A 12,645-nucleotide genomic window follows, 5' to 3' on the forward strand; every position below is an offset into this window, starting at 1 on the left:
TAACTCTAGGGGAGTTGGAAAATTAGCCTATTTTCAAAAATAGTGGCGTGTTCCTTTAAAGTAAGCCTCTCCATAAATGTGTTTGATTTATAAAATCAGTTCCATGGAGGACATAAACAAGTGAAGATGGAATGCTGAGAAAATTCCATTTATCTATTTAATCAATAAATAATAAAAATAACCTTCCCAAACTGCCATAACACAAGAGCGTCATCTGTATGGTCTACAGGCAGCTCTTAAAGGGATAGTTCACCCCAAAATAAAAATTCTGTCATCATTTTCTCAACCTCATGTTGTTCCAAACCTGTATGACTTACTTTGTTCAGTGAAACCTAAATTAAATATATTTCAAGAATGGAAACCAATGGGAACCAAAACGGTTTGGTTATCAACATTATTAAAAATATTTTATTTTGTGTTCTGCAAAAAAAAAAAAAAAAGAAAGAAAGGCATTCAGGTTCTGAACAATATCAGGGCGAGTAAATGATGACAGAGTTTTCATTTTTTGGGTGAACTATCCCTTTAAGGGCCCTCTCCATTTCAGCCCTGCTGCACAAGTCTGCGATAGTGAGGCATGACCTTGCTGTCTGGGAGGTAGAGTGCCATCTCCAAGGCAACCAGAACCGTGAACTCCAGGGAAATCAACTCCTTGCTATTTATTCGGAAACGCTCCTCCAACCTCTGTTCAGGATCAGGCAGATCAAAAAAAGAGAAGAAATGGGTTGGGTGAAAGAGAGAGGGAAAGTCAGTACATAAATCATATTAAAAAAATAATATGACCAAGAAAACATAAAGCATATGTGACCCTGGACCACAAAACTATTTAACTACTAATAAAAAATTAAGTTTTGATATATTTACAGTAGGAAATTTACAAAATATCGTCATGGAACATGATCTTTACTTAATATCTTAATGATATTTGGTATAAAAGAAAAATCGATAATTTTGACCCATACAATGTATTTTTGGCTATTGCTACAAATATACCCCAGCGACTTAAGACTGCTTTTGTGGTCCAGGGTCACATATACCTATAAAGAACGGTTAAGTCTCTGAATTAAATGAACATCCAAAGCAGTAAGACACTTACATCGATCAGCTGCTTGACCTCTTGTTTCTTGAGGTCGCTGCTGATCTTGGCAGCTAATAAAACGCAAGCAGCAGACACCAGCTTTCGGTTGTGCTTGTTCAGCCTCCCTTGCAGAACCAGCTTCTCAAAGTAAACATAAGCCATTGCTACGGTAACCGGCTGTAGGCCACACTCTTCGCTCACCGTGCGCATCTCCCTTTTCAAACTGTTGTGGACATTAAATAGAGGAGAAGTAGTAGTTTGTGAACTTAATTAGGACCAATTAACAAGATGCCCATGTTGTATGTTAATTCATTCAGCCAAATCTAAAATGTGATTGTGATAGTGCTATGTGCTAAAAGACCCCATAAAAATAGCTTCATGGGCACCATTTCTTTCCCGTGTTAACATGCACTTAGTAAATTTCTGGCTGATACAATAAGTCGATAATTTTTTTACTGTAGCCGATAACTGAAAAATGGTCAATATTAATATTCAATTCAATATCATTGTGTAAAAACAAAACAAAACATTGGAAATAAAATGAATAGCCTTAAAGCAAATTTAGGCATCTCAACATTATAAAGTACAGTATGAAAAATACATATTCTTTTTGAGATTTGCAAGATTTGTTTTTAAAGATGATGGTAAGTTTACACATAGAAATATAAGAAATAAACATGCACAATTAAATTTCCTAACAGACATGGTCCTAAAGCAAAACAAATGAGGTATTTAACCATTTTAGTTTACATAAAAACTTTACCTTCTGATTTTGCTGAGTGTCAGCTTTATGTGAGGAAACTTCTCCTTGAATGTCTCATTCATGTCTTTCTTCAAGTCAGATGGTTTCACATACTCAATAACTGTAGTCTGGAGGGGACAAGGAGAGTCACATTATAGGTGTCGTAAAAAAAATTATGTTTTTTTTTATGGCTGCTAAAACACAATGGTGACTGTGAATATTCAACTTTTACAGCTAGAGCCTAGTCAGCTGTGATACATAAGATATCATGCTTCATGCCTTTATGGGTAGCCCTTAGGGTAATCACATGACATGCTGATGTGATCTGATATAGGTCATAAGCTGGGTTCAAGGATTATGAATCACTATCATGCTGTAGTGCAACTCAGATGTCCTTGCAAAGCCTTTTCATTGGCATCATGTTAGAAGAGATTATTGAAACGGTGTTGGTTCAAACTGTTCAATCAAGGAGCTTACCACATAAGATGCGAAAATTAAGACTCGCTTGTGCTTCCCACAAGGCCACTGGGGGTCACTGAGTAAGTTGGGGTCATAGTCTGATAGTTCGTCCACACCTACCAAGAGTTGCAACATTAAACACGTTTGTTTTTCTGTTTTTTAAAGAAATTAATATGTTTGCTCAGCAAGGATGCATTATATTTATCAAAAGTGAGTTAAGCCATTCATAATGTAACAAACGATGTCTATTTCAAATAAATGCTGTGCTATTGAACTTTCCATTCATCAAATAATTCTGAAAGAAAATGCAGTTTCCACAAAAATATTAAGCAACACAACTGTTTTCAACATTGATGATAATAAGAAATGTTTCTTGGGCAGCAAATCGGCATATTAGAGTGATTTCTGAAGTATCATGTGACACTGAAGACTGAGTAATGATTGCTGAAAATTCAGCTTTGCCATCACAGGAATAAATTACATTTTAAAATATATTAAAATAGAAAACAGTTGTTTTAAATTGTAATAATATTTAAATAATTATCTGACCATGTAACACACAAGTATCTTGTCCAGCTGCGCTGTTGATTCTAGAAGGGGTGAAGTTCTTCTGCCCGTTAATACGGTTGCGAGACACTGGCATCTGAGCTGTACAGATGTCAGGTGGGCCGCTGCTCTTCTGCCTGACCAAGGCATTAGTTGGAAGCAGAAAACGGGCATATGATACTGTCTGCAATGCAAAACATTCCAGGGCTATCAGTATAAACACAAACATATGCATTGCGTAAAACACACACCCAGTGACCCGGTATTGCACCTTGCACAATGATGCTTTAAAACAGACAGCAATACTACACCAAATAAACAAACAAGAAGGTTTCTAAGGCACATAATCACGTCTTTGCTCAATCTTCTTAGAGGAATACCTTTCCAAAGTCCACCTCCACTCCCTCCAGTCCAGGGACCATATCAACTCCCCCACCAGAAGAGTGTCTCTGTCTCTGGGCTTCTAGTTTAGAGTCACTGCAGAGGGTAGATAAATTATTAATAATCAGAATTTAATAACACTTCCCTGTACTGAAATAATCTATTTTATTCAGATTATTGACAAAGAATCCTCTGTCTTATTGCTGTTTGTCTGGTGCAAAAGACACAAACAGAGTCTGTTAATATACTAGCACCAGGCTGCAGTTCACTGTTTATAAGCTGGTCTATTTGTAAATACAGTACGTCATTATATTAAAGCTTAAAATGATACAGCAGCACATCTTTAAGAAGTGATAAAGCACACTGACTAAATAAAAAAATTAAATCATATTTATGTGAATGATGTGATTGGGTGTATGACAGGTGGACAAATCACTATGATCTCTGGACTGCCCAAACCAAAATCTAATCACTCACTTGGAGTTCTGCACAAAGCTGGATGACACATTATGCATGTTATTTACTGTATGTATGTACATCTAAATCTTACATTAATGGAGCCATATCATATATTTATATTATTTAATTATTTTCCCAGATGTCCACTTAAAACGTTGAGGTTTTTCAAATGTAAAAATGTAAATTTTCCCTTTTAATTATTCTTTTTTTTCTGCTGTGCCATTAGGAAACACCTTTTTTCAAATGTGAAAGACTCACGCTCCTCTAAGACTCATGCAGCTGATTTTCTGTTGGGTTACATTTATCCTATGTATCCAATTCAGAAAATGTAATAAAGCTTTAATAAAATGCTCTTTTTGGACTGGGGAGGATGTTCTGAGTTTTGCAAATTACAGCATATTTGCATACTACATCAAAATCCCTTTTTAAAAGATCATGGAAAATTTGATGTGATCATAAAATGAAAAATTTAAAAGTTTGGTGTCAGTAAGAATTTAATGTTGAATGAAGTCTCTTTTACTCACCAAGGCTGTATTTATTTGATAAAAAATACAGTAAAAGCAGTAATATTGAGAAATATCACTACAAAGAACTGTTTTCTGTTTTAATATATTTTGAAATGCAATTTATTCCTGTGATGGCAAAGCTGAATTTTCAGCAGCCATTTCTCCAGTCTTCAGTGTCACATGACCCTTCAGAAATCATTCTAATATGCTGATTTGGTTCTCAAAAATTTTTTTTGTTATTATGTTGAAAACAGTTGTAAATATTTTTGCAGAAACCTGGCTTTGTTTTTGTTTTCAGGATTCTTTGGTGAATAGAAAGTTCAAAAGAAAATTTATTTATAAAAACTTTTATAAATGTCTTTACGGTCACTTTTGATCAACTGAATGCATCCTTGCTGAATAAAAGTGTTAATTTCTTTAAATAATATCTTACTGACCCCACATTTTTTAACAGTAGTGTACATGAAAATAATTTATTTGAAAACATCAGTGCAATTTTCACACTGACCATCCGGCTTTGTGAAAATCCCTCAAGATATTTTCTTCCATTACAAATTAATAGGCTAATTTAATTTGGAACATCATATTTCATCAAATTTCAACAAAAAAAAAAGAAAGAAAGAAAAGAACAGCTGATTTGTCCGTCCCTCATGTATGGGTTTGCATGATATGAAATTAGTTGTTTGGCTGACTGTGGTGGCTTTGTACCTGATGTGATAACTCTCTCCATAGGGCAATACAGAGAAAGCAGCACACAGGGATCTCTTGGCACAGATCAGCACAACCCTGCAGGACACAGATGTCAAGTGCACACAGAACATCAACATCAGTACACCAGCCATGTTTACACCACAACAAGTGCATATGGGTCACAAGTTGCAGCACAAAGCAAATGGGAGATCTTATAGCCCTGGAATGACATTGGCGACAAAACTCGGCAAGAAAAAAAAAAAAAGTCAATCCATTCTTCATTATTAAATTAAACTTTGTGAAAATCCCTCAAGATATTTTCTTCCATTACAAATTAATAGGCTAATTTAATTTGGAACATCATATTTCATCAAATTTCAACAAAAAAAAAGAAAGAAAGAAAAGAACAGCTGATTTGTCCGTCCCTCATGTATGGGTTTGCATGATATGAAATGAGTTGTTTGGCTGACTGTGGTGGCTTTGTACCTGATGTGATAACTCTCTCCATAGGGCAATACAGAGAAAGCAGCACACAGGGATCTCTTGGCACAGATCAGCACAACCCTGCAGGACACAGATGTCAAGTGCACACAGAACATCAACATCAGTACACCAGCCATGTTTACACCACAACAAGTGCATATGGGTCACAAGTTGCAGCACAAAGCAAATGGGAGATCTTATAGCCCTGGAATGACATTGGCGACAAAACTCGGCAAGAAAAAAAAAAAAAGTCAATCCATTCTTCATTATTAAATTAAAGCAGCATGTAGCTTTCTATGTCGTAGCAGATTGATCAACAGGACCAAATCTAATTTGAACAAACCCCGTCACATTTCCCAGGGGGCTGAACAACATCACAATTATCAGGTCAGCAGCTTGTGACACAGGATGTGCTCAATGAGGTCAAAGGGTCTATATTACATCACTGCGGATGTCATGAGGCTGGGGGTGAATGTAAGTGAAGGCATGATTTCATGGTTGATGATGAAATGCATGTCGGGTAAAAAAAGAAAAGGGGTGTATAATTCTGCGTAAAATACAATATCATATCAAAATAACACTTCTTTTTTTGAAAGGGGAATCTGCACAGTGTTTGGTCTTTTTTTCTTCCTCAATCCATATACAATTCATCACCAAATAAGGTTGTATATAAATCATATGTTATAATGCAAAAAAAAAAGTCAAAAGAGCCAACTGGGTTTACGGCACGTTTTACCAGAAGGGGAAAGTAAGTTGGAGGGAGAAAGAAAAGGAATCAGGGAGGAAACACTTTTGAAAGCTTTTATCTTACGTAACTGAATTTCATTACATTTTAATGGTTCTTGCCAAGGTGCAGTCCTACTTTCAGAAAATGCCATTTCTATATAAGGTTCCATTCAAGATTAATTTAATTCAGCCCAGTTGTTCCTCGTGTAGGCAGACATATCTATCCCCCATTATCTCAGTGAGTACTTATGCCAGTTATTAAGTTAACTAAGAATCACAGAGTCCGTCTGAAGCTGCACTGTTTCACTTAGCATGAGAGCACACGGCAGTTATATAACAAATAACTTTATTGCCTGAGGAAACAGTCCAGCATCTATTTTTTATATTCACCTTACCTGACATGAGTCCAGCATGGGACTATCTGAGTGCCTCCATCCTACAAAAGTTATTTATAAGAAAGTGCTAATAAAGGACTAGCCTAACAGAGGACCAATTATATTTTAAAATAATTTCTGAAAATTTAAAATAAAATAAAATAAATGCATTAAACAAGATTATTTGTTTTTTAAATTAACAAACAAACAAAAAACTAAAATTGATAGAAAGTGCTAATAAAGGATCAGCCTAAATTAGGGGTCTTCAACAGAGGAACAATTACTGTTTGAAATCATTTCTAAAAATAAAATAAGATTAAAATAAAAGGTATTCAACAAATTTACGTTAAGTTAATAAGTTAATTTTAAAGAATTAAAAGTTAAGAAGTTAAAATGTAATGTTTCATTGTCCTCCTTCATTAAAAGGTATTGAAATGAATATGTAATGTATTAATTTGATATACAATTTTACAATGGTAACGTATTATTGGCCAGGCTCAAAAAGCAACTCCGTTTTATTTGTGCTCCAAGGCTCCTTAGCTCGAAAAAGCTTGAAGACCCCTGGTCTAAATTGATTTTGCATATACAGATTATTTATTCAAAAAGATAACAAAACAAATACAGCTCCTCCTCACAGGGAAAATATTTCCCGAACGATATCACACCTGCCAACTCACCTGCTCCCTCGAGTGTCATACTGTCTCATATTCTTGATGAAATGCACCTTCTTGGAAACCTTTGGTCCTGGAGACCCAGAGAGGTTACGTGTCCTGCAACAAGAAAGAATGTAATACAATTTAGAGATAAATACATGTGACTTCAATTTGTATACACTTCGAGAAAAACTGTGATGGATTAAATTGAAGCAAAAGCATAATCTTTTAGCCTTTGACTATAAATAAAGGCTTAAAGGTCGCCCGTCCAGCATCAGTGCATCAGCAGACCTTACATAAAAAGATGAGAGGGTGAGGGGGAACAGAACAGGAGAGAGATGAAAGGCAAGAAACAAAAAAAGGCAAAAAGGAAATGATGTGCACATGTACTGTAGTGAGATCATGAGGCTCGGTTTACATGCAGCTAAAGCTTGTTATGACTGGTTGATGATGGCCTTGGCTATACTTCTTTGACTGACTCAGCAGCCCCCTTATTATCTACTCTGACAGCAGTGATATCTTATCATCATACAAACCTTCCATCTGTTCTATGGGTTTCCCTAATCACTGTCTCTGTTGTCACGGTTACAAATTACTTTTAAAGGCAAATACAAAGGCAAATAGGATGGAGAGCTCACTCATTAACCTGCATATAACTGTCAAACATTTCTGTTACTCTTAATGATTAATTAATAACTTTGTTCAATCAGACAGTACAACTTCTTTGGTTTTTAATTTGATTACGTCCTTTAAATTCGCACAAAATAGCCAGGTTCATGAATGAATGAATGAATGACTTTTATAATTCGATTCTTTTAATGAATCACAAAACATATGGCGCGACCCGAGTAGTCCGATTTCCTATTGAGTCGGTTCCTATTGAGAATCACAGTAAATATCGGAGATCTAATTACACGAAATGTCCGATTCTCGAATGAACAGATACACATTATGGTTTTGGATTTATTTGTCCAAACATTTTTCATTTAAAGTATTGCAAAAGAAAACGCAACCCTTATTTATTCGAAAACAGAAGTCCTTATGAGTCCCACCCCGACCTATTCATCTACAGGTCTCAAAAAAATGTCGCAGAAATATTTCCAGTCAAACTCATGCCTAGAAAACCATACCTCTCTTCAAAGATGAAAATGAAAGTTGTAACGTTAGACAATAAGGCGGAAGTCAGTCATTCCTCTTACAGATTTGTTAGTTTTGTTTTGTTTCTCGTATTGTAATACTGTTTATAATACTGCTTCAAAAGTCATAATCGAAGGTAAACACTGGTAAACAACAGGCCAGATAAACATTCTATTCACGTGTCATAAAAACAAAACCGTGAAACGATTTGGGAATAAACATAGCTTTCATAAACAAATATAAATTCACAATTGTTAATGACAGATGACACCTGTACAAATGAAGGTTGCATCACACATTTACTCCATATTTGTTATGAATGGTGTAATTTGTGCATACAATGCCAGCCAGAGAATAACGAGTGTCATTGTTTACCAACCTGCATGACAAAAACAAAACTCACCTTTGGCGCGGATCAGGAACAGGATTAGAGCCCGGGAATTGGCTGGGTGATTTACTGGATCCTGAAAACGGATTCAGCGGTCCAGAGGTCGGTGAAAGCGGGGGTGCCTGGACTGACAAAGAATCTGTTCGTCCATCCTCCGTGAAAACGTCGCAGCTCCCTTGAATAAATGCTGGAGGAGGACTCAGAGGACCAGGGTAAGTGTTAGTCCTCGGTAGAGGGGTCGCTGCTCCCTCGCTGATGGATGGCACTTGGGTGAAGGTTCCGTAGCTGATAGGTGTCGCCAGAGGGGGACCCGTCACCGCCGCCGCCGCGCCGACATCCACACACAGGCTCTCGGCTTCCCTGGGGCCAACGATTCCATTGCTTAGGTCATAAACCGGTCGTCCGTCCAAAGATATATTGGTGAGAAACAACAGTGCTGCTTGTCTGCGACGGGAATCCCGGCTTTTTCGCAGGTGTTCTTTGTGTGGTTTGGCTGAATTAGTCCTAGGACAGCCGCGAGGACCGCAAGGTCCTTTAAATTCGCACAAAATAGCCAGGTTCATGAATGAATGAATGAATGACTTTTATAATTCGATTCTTTTAATGAATCACAAAACATATGGCGCGACCCGAGTAGTCCGATTTCCTATTGAGTCGGTTCCTATTGAGAATCACAGTAAATATCGGAGATCTAATTACACGAAATGTCCGATTCTCGAATGAACAGATACACATTATGGTTTTGGATTTATTTGTCCAAACATTTTTCATTTAAAGTATTGCAAAAGAAAACGCAACCCTTATTTATTCGAAAACAGAAGTCCTTATGAGTCCCACCCCGACCTATTCATCTACAGGTCTCAAAAAAATGTCGCAGAAATATTTCCAGTCAAACTCATGCCTAGAAAACCATACCTCTCTTCAAAGATGAAAATGAAAGTTGTAACGTTAGACAATAAGGCGGAAGTCAGTCATTCCTCTTACAGATTTGTTAGTTTTGTTTTGTTTCTCGTATTGTAATACTGTTTATAATACTGCTTCAAAAGTCATAATCGAAGGTAAACACTGGTAAACAACAGGCCAGATAAACATTCTATTCACGTGTCATAAAAACAAAACCGTGAAACGATTTGGGAATAAACATAGCTTTCATAAACAAATATAAATTCACAATTGTTAATGACAGATGACACCTGTACAAATGAAGGTTGCATCACACATTTACTCTATATTTGTTATGAATGGTGTAATTTGTGCATACAATGCCAGCCAGAGAATAACGAGTGTCATTGTTTACCAACCTGCATGACAAAAACAAAACTCACCTTTGGCGCGGATCAGGAACAGGATTAGAGCCCGGGAATTGGCTGGGTGATTTACTGGATCCTGAAAACGGATTCAGCGGTCCAGAGGTCGGTGAAAGCGGGGGTGCCTGGACTGACAAAGAATCTGTTCGTCCATCCTCCGTGAAAACGTCGCAGCTCCCTTGAATAAATGCTGGAGGAGGACTCAGAGGACCAGGGTAAGTGTTAGTCCTCGGTAGAGGGGTCGCTGCTCCCTCGCTGATGGATGGCACTTGGGTGAAGGTTCCGTAGCTGATAGGTGTCGCCAGAGGGGGACCCGTCACCGCCGCCGCCGCGCCGACATCCACACACAGGCTCTCGGCTTCCCTGGGGCCAACGATTCCATTGCTTAGGTCATAAACCGGTCGTCCGTCCAAAGATATATTGGTGAGAAACAACAGTGCTGCTTGTCTGCGACGGGAATCCCGGCTTTTTCGCAGGTGTTCTTTGTGTGGTTTGGCTGAATTGGTCCTCGGACAGCCGCGAGGACCGCAGACAGCGGCCGCCATTCTACTGTGAGTAAGCTAAAAGCAGACAGACCTATTAGACCGGTTGAGGGAATGGTCACGCCCCCTGACACCCTATTGGTTCAAATCCATGACACTTGCATATAAATGAGTCTTTGTCTCAGCGGATTGGACGAGAGGTCTTGGTTCATAAATTTGTACAATAATTTTGCTTCAAACGTACAGGAGGACATAGGAAATATGACAGGCATCTTTTGCTCTCTTTGATAAATAATGAGAATAATACTTGAGTTTAATAATTGTACATATTTGTATATTATTTCGGTAACACTTTACAATAAGGTTCCATTAGTTAATGTTAGTTAATGTGTTAACTAACATGAACAAACAATGCACAATACAGTAAAATTACAGTATTTATTCTTCTTTGTTCATGTTAGTTACTGAAAATACAGGCGTTTATTGTTAGTTTATGTTAATTCACAGTGCATTAACTAATGTTAACAAGCACAACTTTTGATTTTGATAATGCATTAGTAAATGTTGAAATAAACATTAACTAAGATTAATAAATGCTGTAGAAGTATTGTTCATGTTAACTAAAGTAGTTAACTAATGTTAACTAATGAACCTTATTGTAAAGTGTTACCATTAGGCCTATATCAATTACATAATAGCCTATAAAATGATACATTTATTTATTAAATCAGCATTAATTTCACCCTTAACTATCAGGAAGCACCCCTCTGTATTCATCCTATCTAATTTGTCAGGGAACATGTTTGCCTGAACAAAATGTACACAATAGCACAAATAGCAACAAATCTTCACAAGCAACAAAAACCAAATTTTCTTGAATGTGGTATAGCTAGTCTTGGTCAGCGCAATCATGAGTTTTCATTTATGCAATTTCTAGTTGTATTCACACTGTAATGTTTGACTAGACACTGCTCTGTATGGTAATGACACAATCTCTTTATATGTTCCACATGATGCTGTAAAATTCAATGCTGGTTAGCATAAGCCTTTGCTCAGCGCTAAGTTTCAGTTTCAGGAGTTAAAGTATTGTATCTGTATGGTTCATTCTGTTACGTAAATATCCAGTGTGACCTCTGCAAAAGCTCATGGGATAATGAAATAGGATAAAGAAAAGGAGGGGGGAAGGTAATTTCTGGATTCTTCATATAAAATGTTGGCTGCAGGAGCATAATCATAATTTCTTAATAGCCTTGCAATAATATTCCTCAGAATTATTTCCTAAAGAATTACCTTTATGTTGTTTAAATACATATCCAAATCCATAAAATGCATTTGTTTAAGATTGTTGAGGTAATGAATGGCTGAGATTACTATTGCTATGTTGCAATACTTGCAGTTCCACATTATGTGATGTAATAAGGCTTGAGCTAATATTTCATAATCGACTGGTCCACTGTTTGTGGGGAATTAACCTTAGTCTAAACCGGTGTGCTCAAAATCTTTTCTGGAGTATTTTATTTTATTTTATTTTTAACAGCTAATCCAGACAAATGCATACCCCCTGAAACTGACAGTGGTTCTAATAAAACAACTGTAAAGGAATAGTTAATCTAATATGAATGTTTTTACCTTCCTCATTGCTATTCAGCTGGTTTCCACGTGAGTGCAGTATACATCAAATAAAAATCATTGGCTGAGACTTGTAGTGGCTGTACTTAGTTTTGGAATGAGTGTTCAAATGAAAAAAAAACAACAACAGCTGCGGTATAATGCTACTATATCTCAGTTTTCATTTAACTTAAGATGACAAGACACTCTTTCAGTTGATGCTTTGGTCAGGTCAGTAAACACACAATTTTGCTTTCTTTATTGTCCAAATAAAACACATGGCTGAAGATCGACATCCTTTTTACAGTCGACAGCAACAGTCTTGCAGGTGCAGTGTAAGGCTTAAAGTCTTTTAGCGTGTCTATGGCAAAATTAACCAACATTAACCAGAGTGAACGAGTATGATCCACTTTGATAAAGTACAGCATACATGGCTGTGCTGAGGTGTTCCAGCTAGCACCAACATGGTAACACAAATGGACATACATAATGGTTATGCCAAGAAGTGAAATGTGAAAGAGTTACAATGGGTTAATGGACTTAGCAATAACATGATATCAGTAAACACATCACAAACCCAAGATTATTCATCTTCTCTCTATTTAACAGCCCAATAGTCAGTCAATGCA

General features: G+C 36.9%; 1 protein-coding gene across 1 annotated transcript; it reads right to left on the reverse strand.

Moving 5' to 3' along the window:
* Positions 1-479: 479 nt before the first annotated feature.
* On the reverse strand, positions 480-10,471 carry LOC107549038 (CDK5 and ABL1 enzyme substrate 2-like). The gene is made up of 9 exons (XM_016229946.1): positions 9,945-10,471; positions 7,119-7,211; positions 5,345-5,422; positions 3,203-3,299; positions 2,826-3,006; positions 2,295-2,392; positions 1,839-1,945; positions 1,094-1,298; positions 480-681 (listed from the first exon to the last, which is right to left on the reverse strand). Exons 1-9 carry the CDS (start codon positions 10,469-10,471, stop codon positions 541-543), a joined length of 1,527 nt encoding a protein of 508 aa, XP_016085432.1. The 3' UTR covers positions 480-540.
* Between the last annotated feature and the right edge of the window lie 2,174 nt (positions 10,472-12,645).

The sequence above is a fragment of the Sinocyclocheilus grahami genome, unplaced genomic scaffold (assembly GCF_001515645.1).
Source record: "Sinocyclocheilus grahami isolate Dianchi unplaced genomic scaffold, SAMN03320097.WGS_v1.1 scaffold361.1, whole genome shotgun sequence".
Classification (NCBI taxonomy): Eukaryota; Metazoa; Chordata; class Actinopteri; order Cypriniformes; family Cyprinidae; genus Sinocyclocheilus; species Sinocyclocheilus grahami.

Bases quoted from the DNA above. Each gene is read 5' to 3' on its own strand.
- LOC107549038 (XM_016229946.1), bottom strand. From the start codon at position 10,471: ATGGCGGCCGCTGTCTGCGGTCCTCGCGGCTGTCCGAGGACCAATTCA. The intron at 5,423-7,118 runs GTGAGTTGGCAG...TGTGTCCTGCAG, and splicing joins TATGACACTCGAGGGAGCAG to GGTTGTGCTGATCTGTGCCA. The intron at 2,393-2,825 runs GTCAGATAATTA...AACTCTTGGTAG, and splicing joins AGATACTTGTGTGTTACATG to GTGTGGACGAACTATCAGAC.